The 26,796-nt window shown below is 54.8% G+C and overlaps 2 protein-coding genes across 3 annotated transcripts in view; both read left to right on the top strand.

The window, feature by feature from the left end:
• The window catches only part of NECTIN2 (nectin cell adhesion molecule 2), a 41,967-nt gene extending 24,128 nt beyond the window's left edge, over nt 1-17,839 (top strand). Inside the window, exons 3-9 of one of the 2 annotated variants that reach the window (XM_003915693.3) lie at nt 750-1,046; nt 2,642-2,759; nt 3,128-3,276; nt 11,313-11,466; nt 14,699-14,762; nt 14,894-14,980; nt 16,718-17,839. In XM_003915693.3, the coding sequence (XP_003915742.1) occupies nt 750-1,046; nt 2,642-2,759; nt 3,128-3,276; nt 11,313-11,466; nt 14,699-14,762; nt 14,894-14,980; nt 16,718-16,987 (1,139 nt within the window). In that variant the 3' untranslated portion in view covers nt 16,988-17,839. Of the gene's footprint in view, nt 1-749; nt 1,047-2,641; nt 2,760-3,127; nt 3,277-7,025; nt 7,740-11,312; nt 11,467-14,698; nt 14,763-14,893; nt 14,981-16,717 lie in introns of those variants that run through there. The other variant, XM_031659164.1, reaches the window with a different exon arrangement.
• A 1,639-nt stretch (nt 17,840-19,478) lies between these two features.
• Nucleotides 19,479-26,796, top strand: part of TOMM40 (translocase of outer mitochondrial membrane 40) — a 12,899-nt gene continuing 5,581 nt past the window's right edge. The window contains exons 1-6 of the mRNA XM_031659165.1: nt 19,479-19,592; nt 19,689-19,968; nt 20,660-20,727; nt 21,098-21,190; nt 22,051-22,152; nt 22,232-22,337. Of these exons, the coding sequence (XP_031515025.1) occupies nt 19,695-19,968; nt 20,660-20,727; nt 21,098-21,190; nt 22,051-22,152; nt 22,232-22,337 (643 nt within the window). The 5' untranslated portion in view covers nt 19,479-19,592; nt 19,689-19,694. The remainder of the gene's footprint in view (nt 19,593-19,688; nt 19,969-20,659; nt 20,728-21,097; nt 21,191-22,050; nt 22,153-22,231; nt 22,338-26,796) is intronic.

Here is a 26,796-nt window from a genome sequence, read left to right as displayed (position 1 = left end):
GGCTAACATGTTGAAACCCCCGCCTACTAAAAATACAAAAACTGAAGCCGGGCGACAGGCAGGAAGCGCCAGTCCCCAGCCACTGGGAGGCTAAGGCAGGAGAATGGCGCGTGAGCTCCGGGAGGCTGAGCTTGCAGTGAGCTGAGATCTGCCCACTGCACTCCAGCCTAAACGCGACAAGCTGCAGACTCAGCCTCAAAAAAATAAAAACGGGCCGGGCGAGTGGCCTGCCTGTATCTTAGAGGCCGAAATGGAAGCGGATCACGAGGTCAGGAGATCGAGACCCATCCTGGCTAACACAGTGAAACTCGCCTCTCTACTAAAAAATACAAAACTAGGCCGGGCTGGTGAGGTGGCAGGCTTCTGTAGTCCCAGCTACTCGGGAGGCTGAGGCAGGAGAATGGCGTGGTAAAACCCGGAGGCGGAGCTTGCAGGAGCTGAGATCCTGGCCACTGCACTCCAGCCCGGGCGACAGCGCGAGACTCCGTCTCAAAAAAAAAAAGAAAAAAAACAATCCTCGGGGTGGGTACTTTCATTATCCCCATTTTACCAAAGAAGAGACAGCTACAGAACCAAAGAAAAGACAGCTACCGAGTTGCAAAACCACTTACCCCAAGCCAGGCCACTGATAAGCAGCAGAGCTGGGATTGGAACCCAGCGGTTAGGGCCTAGCACCCTGCTCCTCTGCTGAGTGTTGGTTGAATGACTGCAGGTGAGGAGTGATGCACCCCCTCTCATCCTCTCCCCAGCCAAGCCCCAGAACCACGCTGAGGCCCAGGAGGTCACGTTCAGCCAGGACCCTGTGCCAGTGGCCCGCTGCATCTCCAAAGAGGGTCGCCCACCTGCCCGGATCTCTTGGCTCTCGTCCCTCGACTGGGAAGCCAAAGAGACCCAGGTGTCAGGGACCCTGGCCGGCACTGTCACCGTCACCAGCCGCTTCACCTTGGTCCCCTCGGGCCGAGCAGATGGTGTCACGGTCACCTGCAAAGTGGAGCATGAGAGCTTCGAGGAGCCAGCCCTGATACCTGTGACCCTCTCTGTACGCTGTGAGTGCATCGGGGATGACCCCTCCCCCATCAACACTGCCTACACTGGCTTCTCTAAAGCACTGTCTACATTGTCTCTGAATGTTGTCTACATGGGTTCCCTGAAGCCAAATTCTGCACAACCTTCCTGCCATTGTCTACACTGGTTCCCATGGGCAAATCTACATACTTCCCCCTCATTGTCTACACTGGCTTTACTGGGTTCATGCCATGCCATGCCTAGTCTGTGGTAAGCTGGGATGGGCTTGCAAGAGCCAGTTTGATACATTTCTTTCCAATTCCACATCCAATGAAGCTGTCTCGGTAGCTTGAAATTAACCTTGGGGAATGTTTACACCAAGGAAATTGGCAAACCCTAGAAATGGGAGCTTCTTTTATTCCCCAGAGAGTTGGTTTACCAGCAAAGAGCTGCCCCCAACAGTGTCTTTTCTGGCTTCCATGGACCCTGGTTGACACTGCCCCTGGACCGTCCGGGTCAATCATGCTGGGCCATGTCTACATGTCTACACTGCCCAACCTAACATCATCTCCACACCTTCTCATACTTCTGCCTTGACTTCCCTAGGTGCCGTATATACTGTGTCTCCCAGAGTCTCTACACCGACCCCTGATCCCTGATATTATTTACATTGCCCCCACCCTCTGGGCCCTGTTGATCCTGACCCCTCCCACTGGGATTTTTGCTAGCTCTTCCAGAAACTGCCTATACTCACACCTCATAATATTACCCAGAGAGGCCACCCTGGCACTCTTCACATAGAATCCCTCAAATACTGGCCTAACCACCTCTTCCACCACTGTCCAAAATGACCACATACCCCAACTCAACGTTGTCTACACTAGCTCCCCAGGCAATGCCTCCACTTACACAGATTCCCTAAGCCAAGTCTACACCGGTTCCCCCAGACAACATGCATCATGTGCGCCCATAAGTGCACCAGCTCCCCTGAGCCTCGTCTGTGCCAGTTTCTTCCCGGGACCTACACTGGTTGCCCAAACCCTGTTTTGACATCCTCCTTCCATGTCAGAAACACACACACAGGCCAGATGTGGTGGGTCACACCTGTAATCCCAGCACTTTGGGAGGCCAAGGCAGGCGGATCAGTTGAGGTCAGGAGTTTGGGACCAGCCTGGGCAACACAGTGAAACCCTGTCTCTGCTAAAAATACCAAAATTAGCTGGAAGTGTTGGTACATGCCTGTAATCCCAACCACTTGGGAGGCCGAGGCGGGAGGATGGCTTGAGCCCAGGACACGGAAGTTGCAACAAGCCAAGATCACCCCACTGCTCTCCACCCTGGGCAACAGAGCAACGTCCTGTCAAACACACACACACACACATTATTTGTAGTGGCTCCCACAGGCACTGCCGGCACTGAACAATAACTCCCACAAAATTATCCACAGTGGTTTCCCCAAACGGTGTCTACACCAACATCAGCATACACAGCCTGGACTAATTTGCCCCAGATGGTTTTGACTGCCATACCTCCTGCCAACCTGCCCCGTTTCTTTAGCATTTCTGTCCATCTGCTAACCTGTCCACCCACTCTGGGATTCTCCTCCTTGCTGATCCAGTCCCCCCATTTCCCGCAGACCCTCCTGAAGTGTCCATCTCCGGCTATGATGACAACTGGTACCTCGGCCGTACTGATGCCACCCTGAGCTGTGACGTCCACAGCAACCCAGAGCCCACGGGCTATGACTGGAGCACGTGAGTCACGTGGCCTCGGAACCCTGGGTCTGAGGGAGGCAGGGCTGGGGCCTGGACTCCTGGGTCTGAGGGAGGAGAGGCTGGGGCCTGGACTCCTGGGTCCGAGGGAGCAGGGGCTGGGGGCTTGGACTCCAGTGTCTGAGAGAGGAAGGGCTGGGGTCCTGGACTCCTGGGTCTGAGGGAGGAGGGGCTGGGCCTAAACTCCTAAGTCCTCCAGGATGAAGGGAGCTTGCATTTCGGCAATTTGGGGTCTCTAGGAGTACTTAGGTCCCTGCAGCTTGGCTCCTGGTGGGTGTATCTTCAGGGATGAGATCTGTGCTCCCCTCTCAACCTTGGTATCCCTCTCACCTGACCCCACACCCCTCCAGGACCTCAGGCATCTTCCCGACCTCCGCAGTAGCCCAGGGCTCCCAGCTGGTCATCCATGCGGTGGACAGTCTGTTCAATACCACCTTCGTCTGCACAGTCACCAATGCCGTGGGCATGGGCCGCGCTGAGCAGGTCATCTTTGTCCGAGGTGAGTGGGTCTTGGGGGCCGTGTGTGGAGACCTGGGTCTGCTCCCCCAGAGTTCCACCCTTCAGCATTTGGGGACTGCACTGGGGGAGGCTGCGCCGCCGGCCTGGGAGGGATGTAGACCCGTCTGGCTGAGGGGAGATGAGGGTTGGCCTTCCTCTCGTGGCCTCAGACTGGGGTCTGAATTTGGGGTGTCAGGGTAAGTGAAGGCAGCAGAGTTGGGGGGTTGAGGACTTTGCTCGGGGTTCCTAGAAAGTAGAGGCCTGGCTAGGGTCCTCACAAAGAGACCTGAGGAAGCTGCCCTGGGCTCCAGCTCCTGAGAAAGACACACACCTAGAATCAGGCACGCAAACCTCAAAGAGACAGAAACCAAGAGCTCCCACCCCTAGAAACACGATCCGGCCCCAAGGCACGGAGCCAAAGAGGAAAAGCGCGAAGCCAGACCATCACCCGGTGATGGAAACTGGGTCAAACTCACAGCTGCAGAGCCGCACACCTAGAGGGAGGCCGGGACTGTTAACAGAGCCATGCTCCCTGGGACAGAGAGCCCCACGCGCCCTGGAGCTGGGGCCAGAGACCCCTCCTGTCAAAGCCACAGCTGGCAGGACCCACAGCCACAGACACTCCCTGTGCTGGGAAATGCTGTTGCAGAGATGCCTCAGAATCCAGACACTCACCTGGATAGTAACCCTGCACACTCAAACCCATTGTCACCAAGACACACACCCAGGAGGACAGTGGCACTGGCCAAGACAGACGGAACGAAGCCAGATGACAACTGTGACAACTGGAAACAGACTTTTTTTTTTTTATTTTGAGATGGAGTCTTGCTCTGTCGCCCAGGCTGAAGTGCAGTGGCATAATCTCAGCTCACCGCAACCTCCGCCTCCCGGGTTCAAGCAATATCCTGCTTCAGCCTCCTGAGTAGCTGGGACTACATGCGCTCACCATCAAGCCCAGCTAAGTTTTGTATTTTTGGTAGAGACAGGGTTTCACCATATTGGTCAGGCTGGTCTCGAACTGCTGACCTCAGGTGATCCACCCGCCTTGGCCTCCAGAAGTGCTGGGATTACAGGCGTGAGCCGCTGCACCTGGCCAGAAAGAGACATGCTTAGAAACACCCGAGGGCAACGGTCCATGCAGCACACCTGTGCAAACATGCAATGTGCAGGTCCCCCAGAAACATGACTGAAGGTGTAGGGACAAACTCCCAGACAGGGGCTGTCCCTGTCATGCAGACAGAGTAGCCACGGAGGGACAGAAGCAGACTCCCTTACTGAGTCATAATCTTAGAATGCACACACAACCTTGCAGGGACACCTAAGGGAAAACAGACCCCTCTTCAGGAATCCAGATACAGCCAGGGAGATAGAGCACCCCTATGGGAAACACTGTCACAGACAGCAAACCCAGAGAGACAGCTGTCCCGCTCTGGGCTCGCCTGACGCGCGAGGATGCGCACGAGTCCCCGGAGGGAGACATCACACAGACAGACACGCTGGGGGCAAAACTAATCCCGGACAGCAACGGCTGCCCACAGAGGAATGTCATCCCTCACTCAGATGGAAAATCAAAAGACACCCTGGGAGAAACCTGTGCCTGGGAACTCTCCCGAAACTCCCCGAAACTCCTCCGAAACTCTCCAGAAAGTCTGTTAGGGAGATTCTCATTCAACAAATATGTGTTTCCTGTTTGCTAGGCACTCTCGCTGAGGTTAGGAATACAATGGTGAATGAGCCACAGTCCCTGCCCTCAGCAGCACACCCAGGGGAGGGTCAGCTCCACCCACCCAGACAGACACCTGACTGGAAATACACCCCTAACCTCTACCCCAGATACACCTGAGAAGCTGATGCCCTGCCCACACACCCAGCAGGTGGCTCCAAGGTTGGAGCCTGCAGAACAGACGCAGTAGAGAAAGACTCAGCGCTGTGGAAAGAAAGATACCCCACCTCCCCACAACGGTGGCCACGGAGCCACCCCCAGCCGACAACACCATTACAAAGACACGTGCCTACAGATAATGCCTGCAGAAACGTGCGTGCTCCAAGCACCCTAGAAATCCCGTCGCAAGCAGTGAGTGCCCCGACAGCCACAGCCAGAGGAGACACACTCAAAGCTCCTGGGGTCACTCTCAGAGGGTCTCTGAGCCACGAACCCACATCCAGGCACACACAGAGTCGTCACAGAAACACAGTATGGAGTCCACAGCAGCACGAACATAGGTACACATGCCACACCGCAGGACAGATCTATCTTTAGGGAGACTCAGAGAACATTTTATTTTTAATAGAGACAGGGTCTCATTATGTTGACCAGACTGGTCTTGAACTCCTGGCCTCAAAGCATTCCTTTTGCCTCGGCCTCCCAAAGTGCTGGGATTACAGACATGAGCCACCACATGAGCCTGATTCAGAACTTTCAACCCTAGACACGAACAGACTCAGCTTCAAGTTCCAAAACACCAATGCCACCTCCAGAAACAGAGACAGACCTCCCGAGATAGGCTCAACCTGGTCCAGTTAGTGACCAGCACTTCCATTATGGAGAAAAATCTGTTTCACTCCTCAACCCAGCGTATAGCTAGAGACGTATATACCACCCTACCCCCCGCCAAAAAAGATTTTATCCTCCTCTTTTTTTAATGCTATTTGTGAGTCACTAAGCTGATTTGACAGCCCACTGGGTCATGACCCCCTGTTTGAAAACAACAGAAACAGATGTCCTTCCTGGGTCTCAGCTCCTCCTGTGAGTAGAGGTGTAGAGGCGCGGTCAGGTGTGGGTGAACCCCCACCCCCGTCTGTCCCAGTTAGGCCTTGCATGCAGGGATGGGGGAAGTGGCGGTGGGTAGGTTCTGGTTACATTGATATCTGTCCCTGGCTTGGGGCCCAGGAGCCCCATCCCTCCCTGCTCACACTCTCCTCAGCACTTCATGGCTTCCTCTCTCTCCGCCTCCCCACTCCCTCCCATCCTCCCTGGCTCAACCCCTGCAGGGAGCACTAAGGAAGTCCTACTGTCCCACTGTCCCGGTCTATGAGAACCCCATTTTACACGCTGGGGATGAGTGGCCCAGAGAGGAGGCAGCCACGGCACTTGGAATAAATGCTTCCAGCCACTCGAGAGGGCAGAATTATCAGGAGTCTGTGGCCCTCTGCAGAGAGCTTTGGGATCACACAGCCTCCCACTGAAATCCAACTGTCCTCCCCCGAGGGGGTGTGCCCCCAAGCCTGTAGCTGTGTGAGGACCCCACAGCACATTCAGGGAGGGCTGTGAAGTCAGGTGGCGCCAGGGTCCCGGCCAGTGACCGGGCGGCCAGATCTACTGCATCCGAATAGCCAGCTTCCACTCAGCTACAGCGATTGCCACACGTGGGAGTTTGGTGTTGCCAGATCTGATCTTTTCCCCCCCTAAGAGAAACCTGGATTTTTAAGTGAAATCGCCTGATTTTTGAAAGGTTGGCTAGCAATTTAAATTCTGCAAAACGTGAACACCTGGGGACCACTGGTTGGCATCCCCTCCTTGTACAAAGTGGTGCTCAGGCTGTAGTGAAGGGCGGAGGGGCTTCCCCTTCCCCCCCACTCCTCTTCCTCCTCCATTCTTCTGCTTAGAGTCACCCCCTAATTATGGTCACTCCCGCTCCTTTCCTCCCCGCCTATCCTGCGTCTCCCCCACCCCCTCACCAGAGCTATCCTCATGACCTTGTGTCTCCCTTTCTCTCTCTCTCTCTCACCCCTCCTTCTCTCTCTCCTCAGAAACCCCCAGGGCCTCGCCCCGAGACATGGGCCCACTGGTGTGGGGGGCCGTGGGGGGGACACTGCTGGTGCTGCTACTTCTGGCTGGGGGGTCCTTGGCCTTCATCCTGCTGAGGGTGAGGAGGAGGAGGAAGAGCCCTGGAGGAACAGGAGGAGGAGCCAGCGGCGACGGGGGATTCTACGATCCGAAAACTCAGGTGTTGGGAAATGGGGACCCTGTCTTCTGGACACCAGTAGTCCCTGGTCCCATGGAACCAGATGGTGAGGAGGAGGAGGAGGAGGAGGAGGAGGAAGAGAAGGCAGAGAAAGGCCTCATGTTGCCTCCACCCCCAGCACTCGAGGATGACATGGAGTCCCAGCTGGACGGCTCCCTCATCTCACGGCGGGCAGTTTATGTGTGACCTGGACACAGAGACAGAGCCGGGCCCAGCCCTCCCGCCCCCAACTGGGCCACGCCGGCCTAGGGTTCCAGACTGGTTGGACTTGTTCGTCTGGACAACACTGGAGTGGAACACTGCCTCCCACTTTCCTGGGACTTGGAGGGAGGTGGAACGGCACACTGGACTTCTCCCGTCTCTAGGGCTGCATGGGGAGCCCGGGGAGCTGAGTTGTGGGGATCCAGAGAGGACCCCCGCCCCCAGAGACTTGGTTTTGGCTCCAGCCTGCCCTGGCCCCGTGACACTCAGGAGTTAATAAATGCCTTGGAGGAAAACATTGGGGGTGTCTTGTAATACATCAGACCCCCTCTTTGGGTGGTGGGGAAAGAGGGGGTGGGACAGGGACTCCTAGGTCCCAGGGCTGGGAAGAGCCGATCCACGTCCCCGGGGAATGAGAGCCTGGAAGGGGTTAGACTGGGGAAGGCTGTGGGGCTCGGACCACTTGGATCCTTGAAAGACGCATTGGACAGCCGAGAACTGCGAGGCTCGTGGAACTAGGATTCAGGTCACTGGACTGTGGGCTCAGAGACCTGGACATTTGGACTTCTGAGTCCCAGGACAGAAGCTGCCTTTCTGGATGGTGTGGCCAGACCGGTCGGAGTCCAGAGACCCTCGGGTGCAGGTGGGGGTGGGGACAGCAGGGGCTCAGTCAGGTTCCCCGCGTCCTGAGAGAATGGGAGGCCAGAGGGCTGTGATCCAATGGAGCCTCAGACCTCAACTCCCCCAGGTTGCTGGCGGTCTCGGGAGGGGAGGGCTGCTCCCCACTCCCATTCTTAGGGACCCTAAGGGCATGGGGCAGGCGAGGGGTGCTGGAGAAGTCCCATCTCTGGCCACCCCCACTGTGGCTTCCCTCACCTGCTTCTCCATCCTTGCCCCCAGGGATCACCCCAAGGGACTTTTCAGTGACTCCTTGGGAGTGGCAGCAGCTCCGTCCAGCTCCTCTCAACTGGAAAAGCAAAGATAGAGGGGGTCCTTGAACTCCCAGGCTCAGTAAGGGGCAGGTTTTTACCCGTGTCACCTCTGCTCTCCCAAGCCTCTGTGCCTCCTCTGTAACACGGGGCGGGTGTTCACATCGGCCTCACAAGGCTGTCACGGGACCCAGTAAGGACATGCCCGTGATGCCCTCATGCAGCCTCGTCGACCTCCACAGACCCCACCAAGCCCTGTGCCAGGCGGTGCTGGGGCTGCAGCTATGACCTGCACAGACCCAGTCCCGTCCTCCGGTGCACATTGCCATGATGACCACAAGAATAGCAGCAGTATGTTTAGGATGAAGCTGTGTGTGCGGACCGAGAGGGGCAGTCTCTCTCTCACTCCCCCACCCGCTGAAGCCCTCCAGAGGATGTCAGGCTGTGGAACGGGAGCAGTGAAGATGAAGATCCAATAGTCCAGCGTCCTCTGGAAGCTTCCTCCTCATCTGCAGAGTGAGGCTGATGCGTGCGTGACCCCCATGGGCTCTTCCATACGTGTTATTGTCTGTACTTGCCTGGTTGTTTATTGTCTGTACTCGCCCACCCACCCCACCCAGGCAACAGGAGGGCAGGAGCGGGGAATTCTGTCCGCCTGGCACACAGTGGATCCTTCAGTGCCATGCTGGGTCGTCCTTACACACCCACCAAACACCTACTGTGTGCCAGACCTCGGGCGCGTGGTCTAGTGTGAAAATTGGCAAGTAAACAGGTAGCTGCTCCAAAAACTCTTCCATTAGGGAAGACGTGAGATATGGAAACAGGAAGTGCTAGGAAGGAAGGAGAGGGCCAGGAGCACACGGGCTTCTCGACCCCTTTTCCTGTCTTGTTTTTTTGTTTTGTTTTGTTTTGTTTTGTTGTTTTGTTTGGTTTTTGAAATGGTATCTTGCTCTGTTACCCAGGCTGGAGTGCAGTGGTGCGATCTCGGCTCACCGCACCCTCCACCTCCCAAGTTCAAGCAATTCTCCTGTTTCAGCCTCCTGAGTAACGCGCCCAGCCATCCTTTTTGAGAACGGAGTCTCGCCTTTCTGTCACCCAGGCTGAGTACAGTGGCCGGATCTCAGCCCACTGCAAGCTCTGGTTCCCAGGTTTATGCCATTCTCCTGCCTCAGCCTCCTGAGTAGCTGGGACTACAGGCTCTCGGGGCCACCTCACCCGGGCTAGTTTTTTGTATTTTTAGTAGAGACGGGTTTCACCGTGGTTAGCCAGGATGGTCTCGATCTCCTGACCCTCGATCCGCCCGCTCCTGGCCTCCCAAAGTGCTGGGATTACAGGCTTGAGCCAACAAGGCCTCGGCCTCTTTTTTTTTTTTTTAAGAAGCAGGGTGGTCTCCCTATATTACCCAGACTGGGCTGAAACTCCCGGGCTCAAGTGATCAATCCTCCCACTTCAGCCTCCAAAAGTGCTGGGATGACAGGTGTGAGCTTCACTGTCTTGGCCCCCAGCCTATTTTTTTTTTGAGATGGAGTTTCGCTCTTGTTGCCCATATAGGCTGGAGAGTGTGATGGCGCATCTTTGGCTCACGGGCAACCTCCGCTTCCTGGATTCAAGCGATTCTCCTGCCTTAGCCTCCTGAGTAGCTGGGATTTACAGGCATGCACCAGCACGACCAGCTAATATTTTGTATTTTTAGTAGAGACAGGGTTTCTCCATGTTGATCAGGCTGGTCTCAAACTCCCGACCTCCGGTGATCCACCCACCTCAGCCTCCCAAAGGGCTGGGATTACAGGTGTGAGCAACCGCGCCCGGCCAGCCCCCGGCTAATTTTTTAAATTTTTTCTAGAGATGAGGTCTTGTGCTCATCACCCTGGCTGATCTTGAACAATCTGCGCGCCTCGGCCTCCCAAAGCACTGGGATTACCGGCGTCAGTCACTGCCCCCAGCTCTAACCCCTTTCCTGATAAGTGGAAGGAGATTCTAGTCCCCAGAGGTGATTCTGGATCCCTGAATTCTGCCCCTGCATTCTCTGCTTTCTAGCCACCCTGGTCCTGTCTCCTCTCATCTCCCCACTTCCCCGCCTCATTCTGCCCCAGCTACATGGTCTACTTGCTGTTCTTTAAAAACAACACAAACCAGGCCAAGCATGGCATAATCCCAGCACATTGGGAGGCCAAGGCAGGAGGATCACTTGAGCCCAGGAGTTCAACACCAGCCTGGGCAACACGGCAAAACCCCATCTCTACAAAAAATTAACAAACAAACAAAAAAAGCTGGGCCTGGCAGTACATGCCTGTAGTTCCAGCCACTCCGGAGGGTAAGTTGGGAGGATCACTTGAGCCCAGGAGATTGAGGCTACAGTTGGTGGTGATCATGCCACTGCACTCTAGCCTGGGTGACAGCAAGACCATCTCAAAAAAAGCCATAAAGCCCCACAAGCCTCCTGCAGGGCCTCTGGCTGTTTGCACTGCCTGTGATGCCCCCAGACACTCTCATGACTCATCCCCGGCATCTCTTTCAGGTCCTTGCTCAGTTGTCACCTTACAGTAAGGTAGAGGCCCTCCCACTACCTTTGGGGACCCCACCTTGCACCTCCTATCACTTCCGCACTCTGTATTTTTGTATCCCCCGTGACTTACTCCCGTCTGGCACATGAACTATTGTACTGGTTTGCTTACTGTTGGCCTCCCTGCCCAACCAGAATCAAAGTTCCATGAAGGTAGACACTTTGTATATATGTTTTGTTCTCCAGTCGTCTCCCATGCGGGGCACACCTCCTCACTCCTTCCTAATGCTCAGCAGTTTGAGTTGAATGAAAGAATGTCCCCCGCCCGTGGGAGAGGACATAGACAGGCAGGCGATGACTTGGGGTGGGGATGGTAGCTTGGAATACGGAGCTGTGGCTTCCTCCTGGAGACCCCCTTACACTGTCCCTCTCCTTGCAGAGACCCCCAACACAGCAGGCGCAGGGGCCACGGGCGGCATCATCGGGGGCATCATCGCCGCCATCATTGCGACTGCTGTGGCCGCCACGGGCATCCTTATCTGCCGGCAGCAGCGGAAGGAGCAGACGCTGCAGGGGGCAGAGGAGGACGAAGAGTAAGTGATGGGCCCTGAGACGGGGAAAGGGACAGGGGTGGAAGAACTGAGGAGTATGGGGTAGCGGTCAGGGTGGCAGAAAATTCTCCATAATGACTGTGTGAAACAGACAGACCTAAAGGAACTGGGATCTAAATGGAGTAGGGAGGTATGGGTTTCTCTCTGCCATAAAGTATGGCATTTATTTTAAAAATTAGCCAGGGGCCAGGCACAGTGGCTCACACCTGTCATCCCGGCACTTTTGGATGCTGGAGTGGGGGGATCCATTGCTTGAGCCCAGGAATTGGAGCCCAGTCTGGGTAACATAGGAAGACCACCCCTCTCTACCAAAAAAAAAAAAAAAAAACAGCCACGCATGGTGGCTCTGACTGCTCTGTTCTATGAAGACTCATCACAGCCCAGGCTCCTACTACATTTTTGGGGCTTTTTTGTTTGGTTGGTTTTTGGTTTTTGGTTTTTTTTGAGACGGAGTCTTGCTCTGTCGCCAAGGCTGGAGTACAGTGACATCTCGGCTCACTGCAAGCTCCGACTCCTGGGTTCAAGCCATTCTCCTGCCTCAGCCTCCATAGTAGCTGGGATTACAGGTGCCGGCCACCACGCCTGGCTAATTTTTTGGATTTTCAGTAGAGACAGGATTTCACTGTGTTAGCCAGGATGGTCTTGATCTCTTGACCTCAGGATCCGCCCTCCTCAGCCTCCCAAAGTGCTGGGATTACAGGCGTGAGCCACCATGCCTGGCTGAGTTTTTAATAAAAGAAGAAAGTGCAGTTCCTAAATTGTTATGGAGAATTTACATTAACATAACATAAACTATTGATTGGTTATCCATTGCTCTTTGTATCACAAATTCCAGAAACCTGAAGATAAAGAGTAACACTGGTCAGGCAGGGTGGGTCAGGCAGGGTGGGTCAGGCAGGGTGGGTCAGGGAGGGTGGCTCACACCTGTAATCCCAGCACTTTGCTTTGTTTTTGTTTTTGTCTGAGATGGAGTCTCACTCTGTCACCCAGGCTGGAGTGCTGTGGCTCCATCTCAGCTCACTGCAACCTCCACCTCCCAGGTTCCAGTGATTCTCCTACCTCAGCCTCCTGAGTAGCTAGAACTACAGGCTCCCGCCACCACGACCAGCTAATTTTTGTATTTTTAGTAGACATGGGGTTTCACCATGTTGGCCAGGCTGGTCTCGAATTCCTAACCTCAGGTGATCCGCCCACCTCAGCCTCCCAAAGTGCGGGGATTATGGGTGTGAGCACCATGTCTGGCCCACAATTATTTTAATAAAAAAGACAAGAGGCAGATCCTAAATTGTTATCGAAAATTTACATTAAAATAACATAAGCTATTGATTGGCTATATATTGCTCCTTTTATCACAAATTCCAGAAACCTGAAGATAACCCAGCAGTTTGTTTTGTTTTTGTTTTTGTTTAAGATGGAGTCTCACTCTGTCACCCAGGCTGGAGTGCCAAGGCGTGATCTCGGCTCACTGCAACCTCTGCCTCCCAGGTTCAAGGGATTCTCCAGCCTCAGCCTCTCCAGTAGCTGGGATTACAGGTGCGCGCCACCACTCCCGGCTAATTTTTGTATTTTTAGTAGAGACGGAGTTTCACCATGTTGACCAGGCTGGTCTCAAACTCCTCACCTCAAGTGATCCGCCCACCTCGGCCTCCCAAAGTGCTAAGATCACAAGCATGAGCCACCGAGCCTGACCAATCCCAGCACTTTGGAAGGCCAAGGCTCTTGTTGCTGGTGGTTCGAGACCAGACTAAGCATCAAAGTGAGACACCATCTCTAAAAAAAAAACCAAAATTAGCCAGGCATAGTGGTGCATGCCTGTGGTCCCGGCTCCTCAGGAGGCTGGGGTGGGAGATCACTTGACCCGGGAGCTGAAGCCTGCAATGAGTTATGATCATGTCACTGCACTCTAGCCTGGGTGATAGAGCAAGACCCTGTATTTTAAAAAATAAAAGACTGAAAGGCCAGGCGCAGTGGCTCACGCCTGTAATCCCAGCACTTTGGGAGGCCTAGGCCGGCGGATCACGAGGTCAGGAAATCAAGACCATCCTGGCTAACACGGTGAAACCCCGTCTCTACTAAAAACACACACAAAAAACTAGCCGGGCATGGTGGCAGGTGCCTGTAGTCCCAGCTACTTGGGAGGCTGAGGCAGGAGAACGGCGTGAACCCAGGAAGCGGAGTTTGCAATGAGCCGAGATCGCACCACTGCACTCCAGCCTGGGCAACAGAGCGAGACTCCGTCTCAAAAAAAAAAAAAGACTGGGCATGGTGCCTCACACCTGTAATCCCAGCACTTTGGGAAGCCAACGCAGGTAGATGACTTGAGCTCAGGAATTCGAGACCAGCCTGGGCAACATGGCGAAACCTGTCTCTACAAAAAAAATACAAAAATTGCCCAGACATGGTGGCCCGTGCCTGAAGTCCCAGCTACTTGGGTGGGCTGAGGTGGGGGTGGGGGCATGTGGAGGCTGCAGTGAGCTATGATCACACTATTGTACTCCAGTCTAGCCAAGAGTGAGACCTCGTAAAAAAGAAAAAAAAGAAGAAAAAAAAAAAGAAAAATAGCTCAGAGCAGTCTGAGGTATGTGAGGTATGCAAAATTTGTTTTTTTGAGACGGGGTCTCACTCTGTCCCTCAGGCTGGAGTTCACTGGTACAATCTGAGCTCACTGCAACCTTCGCCTCCTGGACTCAACCAATCTTCCTACCTCAGCCTCCCAAGTAAATGGGACCACAGACACGCACCACCACACCTAGCTAGTTTTTGTATTTTTGTAGAGACAGGGTTTTGCCATGCTGCCCAGGCTGGTCTTGAACTCCTGACCTCAGGTGATCCGCCCGCCTCGGCCTCCCAAAGTGCTGGGATTACAGGCATAAGCCACCACGCCTGGCCCAACACAGATCTTTTCTCCCTCCCAGAGCTCACAGTGAGGCATGGTAATTATAAATAACATTTCAAGTACAAATTCAGTGAGTGCCCTGAGGGAGAAGTACACCTAGGTATGTCCATGTAACAGGAATTCCTGATCCGCTGGGGAAACCTGAAGGCTTCCAGGAAAAAAAGGAATTCATGGAATGAATAATAACTCTTACTCCAGGCAAGAAAAGGGGGCAGGGGAAAGGGAGACCCCGGCAAAAGGAACAGCATGTGCCGTAACGCTGGAGTCTGAGGGGTTCTCAGGTCTTAGTCTCCGCTTGACCTACTTCCTACCCCACAGCCTAGAGGGACCTCCCTCCTACAAGCCACCGACCCCAAAAGCGAAGCTGGAGGAGCAGGAGATGGTGAGCACTTTCCCTGGAGCCCAAGCTATCCCCACCTCCACACGCACCCCAGGGCTGGGAGGGGCCTTGCAGGGAGAGGCTGGCTGGGTGGTGGGGGCAGTTCCTGACCTCCCCGCCCCTCTCTGCTGCAGCCCTCCCAGCTCTTCACTCTGGGGGCCTCGGAGCACAGCCCACTCAAGACCCCCTACTTTGACGCTGGCGCCTCATGCACTGAGCAGGTAGGAGCTCATGGGAAGACAAAGGTGGGCTGGGGGTCTGGGTTGAAGGGCCAGGGGTCAGACCTGGCAGAAGAGGTCAAAGACTAAAGGTCATAACTCAAGGTCAGGGGTGTGTCCCTGGTGTGTTCAGGATTCCGTGGGGGGAGGTCAGGGGCGAGAAAGCCCAAGGTCACAAGGTTAGAATTTAAAGTCACTTGGGCGCGGTGGCCTATAATCCCAGCACTTTGGGAGCCTGAGGCAGGAGGATCACTTGGGGTCAGGAGTTTCAGACCAGCCTAGACAACATGGTGAAACCCTGTCTCTACTCAAAATACACAAAATTAGTCAGGTGTGGTGGTACAAGCCTGTAATCTTAGCTACTCAGGAGGCTGAGGCGGAAGAATCACATGAACCCAGGAGGCCGAGGTTACAGTGAGCTAAGATCACACCACTGCACTCCAGCGTGGGCAAGAAAGCAAGAGTCCATCTCAAAAAAATAAATAAAAACAAAAAAATAGAATCACCTGGGCTGGGCGTGGTGGCTCTGGTCTATAATTCCAGCACTTTGGGAGGCCAAGGCAGCTGGACCCCTTGAGCCTAGGTGCTCGAGACCAGCGTGGGCAACATGGGCTGCCCAGCAACATTGTGTATCTACAAAAATACAGAACCTACCTGGGTGTGGTGGCAAATGCCTGTAGGCCGAGGTAGGCAGATTGCTTAAGCCCAGGTGGTTGGGGCTGTGCCACTACATTCCAGCCTGGGCATCAAAGTGAGACCCTGTCTCAAAAACAAAAGAAAAGGAAAAGTCACTAGGTCAACAAAAATTGATTATCTGGCCGGGCGTGGTGGCTCACACCTGTAATCCCAGCTACTCAGGAGGCTGAAGCAGGAGAATCGCTTGAACCCGGGAGGCAGAAGTTGTAATGAGCTGAGACCATGACACTGCACTCTAGCCTGGGCAACAGAGCGAGACTCCGTCTCAAAAATAAAAATAAAAAAGGAAAGAAAAAGGCCAGGCACAATCGCTCACGCCTGTAATCCCAGCACTCTGGGAAGCCAAGGCAGGTGAATCACCTGAGGTCAGGAGTTCAAGACCATCCTGGCCAACATGGTGAAACCCTGTCTCTACTAAAATTACAAAAATTAGCTGGGCGTGGTGGCAGGCGCCTGTAATCCCAGCTACTCGGGAGGCTGAGGCAGGAGAATCGCTTGGACCTGGGAGGCGGAGGTTGCAGTGAGCCGAGATTGCGCCATTGCACTCCAGCCTGGGAGAGAGGAGCGAAACTCCGTCTCAAAAAAATAATAATAATAAAAATAGAATGAAAGTAAATTGATTATCTACATTTACTGGATACCATCCCTGAAGCTGGGACAAGACAAATCAAGTCACTCCCCTCAGTGGTCTACTGGAGGTCAGGGGTCACTGAGGTTGCGCTCAAGGTTCAAAGGGCCGTTTAGAGCCCAAGGTTAAGTACTTGAGGCTGAGACTGAGGTTAAAGTTCATGGGGAAAGATTTGCAGAGATCGAGGGACAAAGGTAAGTCCCAGGATTAACAGGGTGAGTTGCGTGCGCTGGGCTTTGGGTTAGGGAAGGGCCGAATGAATGTCCCAGTGCAATATGACCTCATGGACAAGGAATGAGGTGGCATCTTGTTGGCATGGGGAGAGAGTGGTCAGGATTTTGGGGTCAAGAGCAGATTGGTCATCTGTGTCATGCGTAGGAAGTGATCTTGAGTTCCTGTCCCCTCTCCACCTCCAGGAAATGCCTCGATACCATGAATTGCCCACTTTGGAAGAGCGGTCAGGACCCCTGCACCCTGGAGCCACAAGCCTGGGGTCCCCCATCCCGGTGCCTCCAGGGCCACCTGTTGTGGAAGACGTTTCCCTGGATCTAGAGGATGAGGAGGGGGAGGAGGAGGAAGAGTATCTGGATAAGATCAACCCCATCTACGATGCTCTGTCCTACAGCAGCCCCTCTGATTCCTACCAGGGCAAAGGCTTTGTCATGTCCCGGGCCATGTACGTGTGAGCTGCCACGCGCCTGGCGTCTCACATCTCACCTGTTGATCCCTTAGCTTTCTTGCCAAGGATCTCGTGCCCCCTGACCTCTGGCCAGGCCACTGTCAGTTAACACAAGTGCATCCCACTTGTGATTTCTACCTTGGTGGCTCCACTATGACCCTTAATCCATGAGCCCAGAGAAACTCACCGTGATAATGGAATCCTGGCAACCTTATCTCATGAGGCGGGAGGTGGGGAAGGTGCTTCTGCACAACCTCTGATCCCAAGGACTCCTCTCCCAGACTGTGACCTTAGATCATACCTCTCACCCCCCACCAATGCCTCGACTCCCCCCAAATCACAAAGAAGACCCTAGACCTATAATTTGTCTTCAGGTAGTAAATTCCCAATAGGTCTGCTGGAGTGGGCGCTGAGGGCTCCCTGCTGCTCAGACCTGAGCCCTCCAGGCAGCAGGGTCCCACTTACCCCCTCCCCACCTTGTTCCCCAAAGATGGGAGAGAGGGGATTCCCCAGCCCAACGCAGAGTTTTCCCAGCACCCTCCTGTAAGCAGAAGTCTCAGGGTCCAGACCCTTCCCTGAGCCCCCATCCCCACCCCAACTCCTACCTACCAAGCAAGCAGCCCAGCCTAGGACCAGACAGGGTGAGCCTCATACAGACTGTGCCTTGACGCCCCCAGCCTTGGGAGAAGAATTTACTGTTAACCTGGAAGACTACTGAATCATTTTACCCTTGCCCAGTGAAATAGGACCTAAACGTCTCCCTTCGGGGGAAAGTGGGTCACCTGGATTGGGGGTAGCGATTGATACTGTTTTGTAAACTACATTTCCTACAAAATATGAATTTATACTTTGACCAGAACTTGCGTTTTCTGTGGGATGTGAAAGGGATGGGGTGAGACATGAAGGGGAATGAAGAAGGAGGCTAAGAGCTTGAGATAATCAGTGAACTAGGCGTTAAGAGAGTTAAAGACAAAAAGTGACCAAAGATACAAAATAAGAATTGAGAGAGTAATGAGCAAAAACCTATCAATCAAAAAATGTTGAGTAATGGAATGGGGAGGGGTCCAGGGCATGCTGTTTACTGAATATGAATAATTGCAACAGCAGTATGATGAATGGAACAAAGATAAAAAACAGCAATTGGCCAGGTGCAGTGGCTTATGCCTGTAATTCCACACTTTGGGAGACTGAGGCGGGAAGATCGATTGAGTCCAGGAGTTAAGAGACCAGTCTGGGAAACACAGTGAGACCCCGCCTCTACAAAAGTTAGCTGGGCGTGATGGCACGCACCTGTGGTCTCAGCTACTCTGGAGGCTGAGGTGGGAGGATCGACTGAGGCCAGAAGTTCAAGGCTGCAGTGAGCTATGATGGTGCCACTGCACTCCAGCCTGGGCGACGGAGTCCAACCCTGTGTCTAAAAAAATAAAAATTAAAAAAGCAGTATCGAAACTATGAGAGGTTCAAGTTTAAAGGATAAATGGCAATCAAAAATAGATCAAAGGCAAAATCATGAATAATGTTGTAATAGGAGCCCAAGGCATGACGGGTAATAAATCTGAATGAAGGAGCCAGAGGCAGAGTGATGAAAAATGAAAAAATAGGGACGGGGGCAAGGGAGGTAACGGACAGGAGTTCATGGATCCAAAACATGATGGCTAATTAGAGAAGGGCCGGAAGAACGACGAAAGTGAGCAAGCTGCTGGAGCTAAAAGTAGTCCAGGCAATGAAGCTCAAATGAATGGGGCAGAGGCACGATGGGTAATGGGAGAGGAATGAATGGGCCAAAGATAGAAGCCGCAGTGACGCGAGGAACAAGAGGCATGATGGGTAACGAAAGGGGTGGGTCTAAGAGGTGATGAGGGCATTGTGGGTAACGAGGAGCAGCGCAGGGTTCTCAGAACAGATTACAATTCTCCCGAGGCACTCTGGGAAGGGCCAGCACTTCCGGTTTTAGGTCAGCTACTCCGGACCAGAGGTGGGGTGCGTGCCCCGCTGCCGCGGTGCCTGGTGGGACGCGAGGCCTGACCTTGCTGCCTAGCCGCCTCTGCCGCGCAACCCACCTTTACCTGTCCTTCGACCCTGGAACGTTAGCCAATGAGAGTACCAAGCTGATACGCCACCAAGGTCGGCCCCCGTACACATTGGAGCCAATCAAAATGCTGCAAGGGTCAAAGCCGACCAATTATCACAGCAACTTCGCCGCGGGGCGGAATCAAAAGAGGGCCTCCTCCAGGTGATAGGCGGGGCGATGCCTCAGCGGGCGTGGCAAAATGCGCAGCACACACCAATGGCGGGCTAGCACCGGAACCCGCGGCGACGCGAGCCAATAGGCGTAAGCGCGGCGAGCCAATGAGAAGGGCGGGAGGTGCGCCGTGACATGCCTGCGAGTGAGAACCAATACAAAAGGACAGTTAGGAAAAGTGGGCGGGACTTTATTCACAAGTCCAATGGGAAGACCGAGTCTAGACGCTGGTGGGCGGGCCTCAGGGCACACTAAACCAATGGGCTAGGCGGGGCGGGGAGACGGTGGTGGCGGCGGCGGCAGCGGGTTCGGTTGCGCGTGGCGCACGGGGTGGGAGCGGAGCCCAGGCCGGGAGCAGGCGCCGCCGCCAGTGAGAACCGGGGCCCGGAGTCGGGTGGGGATTTGCTGGGGCTGAGTCTCGGGCGCACGGGCCCTGACCTCCGCCCTCTGACCTCTCCCCTCGCAGGCGACCATGGGGAATGTGTTGGCCGCCAGCTCGCCGCCCGCAGGGCCGCCACCGCCGCCTGCGCCGGCCCTCGTGGGGCTGCCGCCACCTCCGCCCTCGCCGCCGGGCTTCACGCTGCCACCGCTGGGAGGCGGCCTGGGCGCCGGCACCAGTACGAGTCGAGGTTCGGAACGGACCCCCGGGGCTGCAACCGCCAGCGCCGCAGGGGCCGCCGAGGATGGGGCCTGCGGCTGTCTGCCCAACCCGGGCACATTCGAGGAGTGCCACCGGAAGTGCAAGGGTGAGGGGCGACGGGCCCCCTCGGGGCTGCGATGGCCCGGATCTCGGGGGAAAGGGGAGGACACTGGGGACTTTGGGATTTGGCGCGCACCATTGGAATTATTCAACAGCACTAGGAGGTGACGTTGGGATCGAATGGTGGAACGTTGGACTTGGAGCTTAGAATGATGGAATCAAATGGTGGAAACGGGGTGGAATGTCATAGCAGTAGAGAAAAGCCTTAGGGACCTCAGGAGCCCCGGGATCAGCCAAGCCAGACTTCTCTTGTTATCGGGAACGCAACTGAGGCCCAAGGTCACGGTGTCAGCAAGGTTCCGTGGGGGTGGAACCCAAAGCCTCCGGATCCCAGCCTGGAGCAATCAGAGTAGTAATAGTGGTAGAGGTTTATGGAGTTCTGTTTTGGTGTTCACTATATGTTAACTCATTAGATCCTTGGGCCAATTCTGTATGGTGAGGGTCCCATCTTAGAGATGATGAGTTTGACCTAAAGTTGCTCAGCTTGGTGGCAGTGAGATTTGAGCAGGCAAAGGCCCTGGCCCTGTCTAACTAGGCTGCACTGCCTCTTTGCAGGTGGAAGCCTTTGTGAGATGTTCTGCTATGGGTCTCTGGAGAGAGCTGGGGACAGCAGGGAAGGAAGAGATGAGAGTTGGTATGGGGTTGGGGTGGAGTGTGACAGCGTTTCTCTTCTCCAGAGCTGTTTCCCATTCAGATGGAGGGTGTCAAGCTCACAGTCAACAAAGGGTTGAGTAACCATTTCCAGGTGAGCCTTCCTGGTGTCCTTACCCACCAGAGATCGTCCCCACCATCCCCCTCCCTGCATCCACACACTCGCCCCCTTACTCCTCCCTCAAGAACTGGGCTCCCTGATACTTGAAAAGACTCGGAGATACAGTGCCAGACTACTCAGTTTGGGGACCTAGAATCCAGAGGTACTGTCTCCCATAGCAGCTAGGCTGGAGTCAAGGAACAGGTATGTGGGCCTGTTGGCAGCACCTCCTTTCTCTGAGTCTCTTAGTCAGGCTGTGCCTCCCAGTCTTCATCCCCTGCCCAGCCCAGAGACCTTCTCGTTGCCCTCTTCACTGGGCAAGCCCATCTGTCCAGCATCCTCACAGCCCTCGCTCTCCTCCCAGGTGAACCACACAGTAGCCCTCAGCACAATCGGGGAGTCCAACTACCACTTCGGGGTCACGTATGTGGGGACAAAGCAGCTGAGTCCCACAGAGGTGAGCTTCCTTTCTCATCCATTCTTTGTATCTTTCGAATAACAAATTTGTGGCCAAATGCCAAGCTAAGACTGGCATCATCAGGAAAAGGTCACAGCTGCCGAGAGCTTGGAGATGGGGACTGCATCTCTCCGAGATGTAGTGGAACACTAGTAATTCCTTCATCCAGCAAACATCCGCCGAACCCCTGCTCTCTGCCTGCCTGGCTCCATGCTGAGCAATGCTGGGGGTGTGACCACAGCCTCTCTCTTGCTAGACAGCGATGACCCAGGGTGGAAAGAGCTGAGCTGTAGATCATGCAGAACTTTGAATGCCAAACTAGGCTTTGGACTTTCTCTAGGGGCTTGTGAAGAGTTATGGCATGGTTTGGTCAAGGGAAAGACGTGGTCCACAGGTTCCCGCTGTAGAAATCTCTCTTTAGAAGCATTTCTGGGGCGGCCGTATAGGGGCTAGTTATTAGGAAGGCCAAAACTGGAGGCCTGGACAGGGTGTGGGGGACTGAATGAGGTCTCTGCTTCTATCGTTTCCCTTCAGTAAATGAGTTTATTCTGCAAACCTTCATTGCACAACATATTCTGTGCCCAGCCCTGTGTTGGCACACATGACTGAAAGCCATGGGACTCACCAGTGGGGCAGAAAACAGACCTGTTCCCAGAGAGTAACAAGCCAGGATGGGCAGGGCTGACATGGGGGAACCCAAAGGTAGGGGAGCCTAACTCAACCTAGGTGGTCAGAGAGGACTTCATGGAGGAGGGGACCCCCATCTGAGGCTTTCTGACCCTAGGCTTCTCACCCTGGCCCACCTCACCTGCTTCCACAGTGTGCGACCTCTGACCCCTGCCCTTCTCTCTTCCTCACAGGCGTTCCCTGTACTGGTGGGTGACATGGACAACAGCGGCAGCCTCAACGCTCAGGTCATTCACCAGCTGGGCCCCGGCCTCAGATCCAAGATGGCCATCCAGGTGAGTGGGGCACGGAGGCTGCTGCTCCCCTCGGCCACCGTGAGCAAGGAGCCGCCCTCACACCCCCTTCTCCCCACAGACCCAGCAGTCGAAGTTTGTGAACTGGCAGGTGGACGGGGAGTATCGGGGCTCTGACTTCACAGCAGCCGTCACCCTGGGGAACCCAGACGTCCTCGTGGGTTCAGGTAAGAGGCGGAGGGCTTGGAGAGTGGTCACAAAACTGCAGTTCTGGCTTTCGCAGCAAATCCACCCTTTCTGTGAACCTCCTTTTCTGCCATTGGAGAAGTGGTTGAGCAGGAGTGATTTTGAAACATCAGGCAATATACTGTAGTGGGTGAGACAGTTCAGAGCCAGCACAGTCTTTTTTTTTTGAGATGGAGTCTTGCTTTGTCACCCAGGTTGGATTGCAGTGGCACGATCTTGGCTCAGTGCAACCTCTATCTCCTGGGTTCATGCAATTCTCCTGCCTCAGCCTCCCGAGTAGCTAGGATTACAGGCATGCGCCACCACGCCCGGCTAATTTTTATATTTTTAGTAGAGACAGGATTTCACCATATTGGTCAGGCTGGTCTTGAACTCCTGACCTCAAGTCAGGATCCACCCACCTCAGCCTCCCAAAGTGCTGGGATTACAGGCGTGAGCCACCACACCCGGCCAGTCAGCGTAGTCTTAACTGAGATTTTCTTGTGTATTAAAAAAATTTTTGGCCAGGCACGGTGGCTCAAGCCTGTAATCCCAGCACTTTGGGAGGCCGAGACGGGCGGATCACGAGGTCAGGAGATCGAGGCCATCCTGGCTAACACGGTGAAACCCCGTCTCTACTAAAAATACAAAAAACTAGCCAGGCGAGGTGGCGGGTGCCTGTAGTCCCAGCTACTCGGGAGGCTGAGGCAGGAGAATGGCGTAAACCCAGGAGGCAGAGCTTGCAGTGAGCTGAGATTCGGCCACTGCACTACAGCCTGGGTGACAGAGCAAGACTCCGTCTCAAAAAAAAAAAAAAATTTTAAGATGGAGTCTTGCTGTATTGGCCAGGCTGGTCTTGGAACTCCTGGCTTCAAGCAGTCCTCCCACCTTGACCTCCCAAAGTGCTGGGATTGCAGGTGTGAGCCACCTCGCCTGGCCAGGGAAAGAGCTTTTCAGCCTGCAGCAAGTGCAGTCAGGACTCGTGAAAGGAACCTCAAGGAGGATGGTCACCTGATTCCATAAGGCTTTACAGCTCCTTGGCCTTCGCTCTGAGTGAGTCTGAGGCTTTCGGAAACCAAGGCATAGCTGCTCACAGGACCCTGAAGCTGGCGTAGAGAGCAGACTCCAAAGGGTACCACTGGGAGGGAGTGGACGGGGAGGGAGGTTGGATTCTGGATGTTGTTTGAAGGCAGAGCTGCCAGGATTTGCTGAGAGACTGGATGGAGGCGATGACTCCGTAGTTTTTGGCTGGAACTGGAAGGATGGAGTTTCTGATTGCCAGCTTTGTGTCTTTGCACACCCATCCGCTGTGTCGTGGAGAGCAGGCTCTTGGGCGCTGAGTCCTGAGTGTATGACTCGTGCAGGCAGGGAGGGGAGCTAGGGTTGGCCTCGGACCCCTGGGAGTGCCTAGGGACAGTCACCACTTCTCCCTGCAGGAGCCCAGAGAGACTCAGAGAAGTGTTCACATTTGAGCTGCCAGAGGAGAAGGGGCTACTTCAGCTGGGGGACAGGAGCAAGAAGATTGCAGGCAGGGAGCAGTAGGAACAGGGATGAGGGAAGGGAAGGGCCATGGTGGAAAACCCAGGAGACAGGGAAGCTGGAGATGCAGCAGGTACAGAGAGGCCTCCGAGGTAAGGCCGATCTGTAGGCCCCATGAGGAAGAAACCTTTCCTGTCCCAGCTCACCTGGTGACATCACCCCATCTTGTCATATACTACAGCTGAGCCACATGAGCCTTTTTTTTTTTTTTTTTTTTTGAGACGGAGTCTTGCTGTGTTGCCCAGGCTGGAGTGCAGTGTTGCAATCTCCCGCTTACTGCAACCTCCGCCTACCTGGTTCAAGCGATTCTCCTGCCTCAGGCTCCCTAGTAGCTTGGACTACAGGCATGCGCCACCATGCCTGGCTAATTTTTGCGTTTTTAGTAGAGACAGGTTTTTGACATGTTGACCAGGCTGATCTCAAACTCCTGACCTCAAGTGAGCCACCCGCCTGGGCCTCCCGAAGTGCTGGGATTACAGGCGTGAGCCACCTTGCCCGGCCAACCGTGCAAGCTTTTCTGATGGTTCCTGAAAGCACCGACTTGGTTCTACCCCAAGACCGATGCATGCTCTGGTCCTGCTGCGTGGAATTCTTCCCTCTGGTCTTGACGCAGCTGGGAAGGTTTGCGGGTGCACGTCGCCCTGTGAGCAGGCCTGCAGTGCTGAACGCGGTAGCTGTCTTTGCACTGCATCACCTCTTCCTGGCCCCTAGTCCTGGTCGCACTTCCTTCTGAAACGGTCCCACTCACTGTCTCCAGTCGCCCACACAACAGTGTCAGCTGTTGGGGTTCCTGGACTTGCTGTCTTCTCCACTGTCTGCTCAATGCCAGGAACCATGCTGGGAACAGTGTGAGGGCTCAGGAAATACTGAAGAAAGGAGCGTGCAGGGGTCATGGACATCCCACTTCTGCCTTTCCCTAAGCCTGTTGTGTGCGTCCTCTCCCTCGCTCAGGCTGGGCACTGGGGCAGAGCTAGCTGGGAGGAAAGCCCTCTCTGCTAGGTAGAGGCCACCATCGTCCCCATCTTGCAAGGCCAAGAGGAGGTTCTCCACTAAGGGCACATGGCCAGTGGGATTCCAGTGTCCCAGCTCTTCACAGTGCCTGTAACCCCGTTCCCTGTGCCTCCTTGCCAGCCTGGTCCTTTCATGCTCCCCAGCACTGGCCTCCTGGAGCCCAGGGCCACCAGTGACGCTTTGGTCTCTAGTTCTTTCGAGTGCCTCTTCCCCCAGACACCAGTGAGAACAGTGCCTGCCGTGTGCCCTGTCAGGGCTGGGCTCTTGAGTCTCTTGCCACCAACAGCTCCGACTTGACCCAGGGCGTCTCCACCTCTAGGTGGCTCTGTGACCTCCGGCAAGTGGTTCCAGCCCCTCTGGGTCTCAGTCTCCTCATCTGTCACTTGGACACAATAGGAGCAACTACCTCCCGGTGAAGGAGGCCATGAGAGGGCCTGACTTCTCGGCCTCAGCAGTGGGCCATATGCACAGTCACCACTTGCTCCACGCTGGCATCTCCATGGCGCCGGAGCCCACAGGCACCCCCATTTCACAGACAAGGAAAGCGAGGCCGAGGGGTGAAATCAGTTGCCCGGGGGGACACGGCCGGGAAGCAGAGGAGCTGGGATTTAAATGGAAGCCTAATTCAGGAGCCTGTAAGCCTCCCCAGCCCCTCCCCATGGCGACAGCTCCTTTTCTGCTTCACTCTGAGCACCTCATGTGTGCCCAGCCCTGGGCTGGGACACCGCAGTGACCAAGACAGCCCATTCCTGCCCTCATGGGGGTCCCAGGTCAGGCACAGTGGCTCACACCTGTAATCCCAGCACTTTGGGCGGCTGAGGTGGGTGGATCGCTGGAGGTCAGGAGTTCAAGATCAGTCTGGGCAACATAGCAATACCCCATCTCTACAAAAAATTAGAAATTAGGCATAGTGGTACATGCCTGTAGTCTCAGCCACTAGGGAGGCTGAGCTGGGAGGGCACGCGCCTGTAGTCCCAGCTACTTGGGAGCCTGGGAAGGGGAAGTGGTTCTATTCTGAAGCTGGGGCCAAGCCATCCAAGCTGGGCTGAGGAACCCATATCTTCTCAGGGCACAAGGGAGCCATGGCAGGTTCTGAGCAGGGGTTCAAAGGGTCAAGTTTGTGCTTTAACATGACCCCTCTGTCTGCTGTTTGTGAGGTCACTTGAAGTTGGGGCAGGAGACTAGAGAGGAGGCTGTGGGTAGAGAAACTGGGTGGGTGGCCCAGGAGATGGGAAAGGATGGTTAGAAAGATACTTGAGGGCCTCATGGCCTCAGTTCCAACAGTTCCTGGAGCTCAGAGGCCAGAGATCCTAAGTCACTCACTCTAGATGGCTGCTTTTCCCTCTGTAGGCCTCAGTCTCCCCCTTGATTGAATGAGGGCATGACCCTGACCAGAGTGGTAATGGTAGTGATTGTTTTTTCTTCCCCTGCCCTTGCTCGCATACCCCTGCCCCGAGACGCAGTCTCTGTTGCCTAGGCTAGAGTGCAGTGGCACAGTCTCAGCTCACCTCAACCTCCACCTTCTGGGTTCAGGCGATTCTCCTGCCTCAGCCTCCCAAGTAACTGGGATTACAGGCACGCACCGCCACGCCCGGCTAATTTTTGTGTATTTGCGTTGTGGCACATACCTGTAATCCCAGCTACTCGGGAGGCTGAGGCAGGAGAATTGCTTGAACCCAGGAGGCAGAGATTGCAGTGAGCTGAGATGGCACCATTGCACTCCAGCCTGGGCAACAAGAGCAAAATGCCATCTAAAAAAAAAAAAAGCCGGGCGCGGTGGCTCACGCCTGTAATCCCAGCACTTTGGGAGGCCGAGACGGGAGGATCACGAGGTCAGGAGATCGAGACCATCCTGGCTAACACGGTGAAACCCCTTCTCTACTAAAAAATACAAAAAAACTAGCCGGGCGA

Source organism: Papio anubis, chromosome 20 (genome assembly GCF_008728515.1).
Source record: "Papio anubis isolate 15944 chromosome 20, Panubis1.0, whole genome shotgun sequence".
Classification (NCBI taxonomy): Eukaryota; Metazoa; Chordata; class Mammalia; order Primates; family Cercopithecidae; genus Papio; species Papio anubis.
This window is presented reverse-complemented; position numbering and strand designations above follow the sequence as displayed.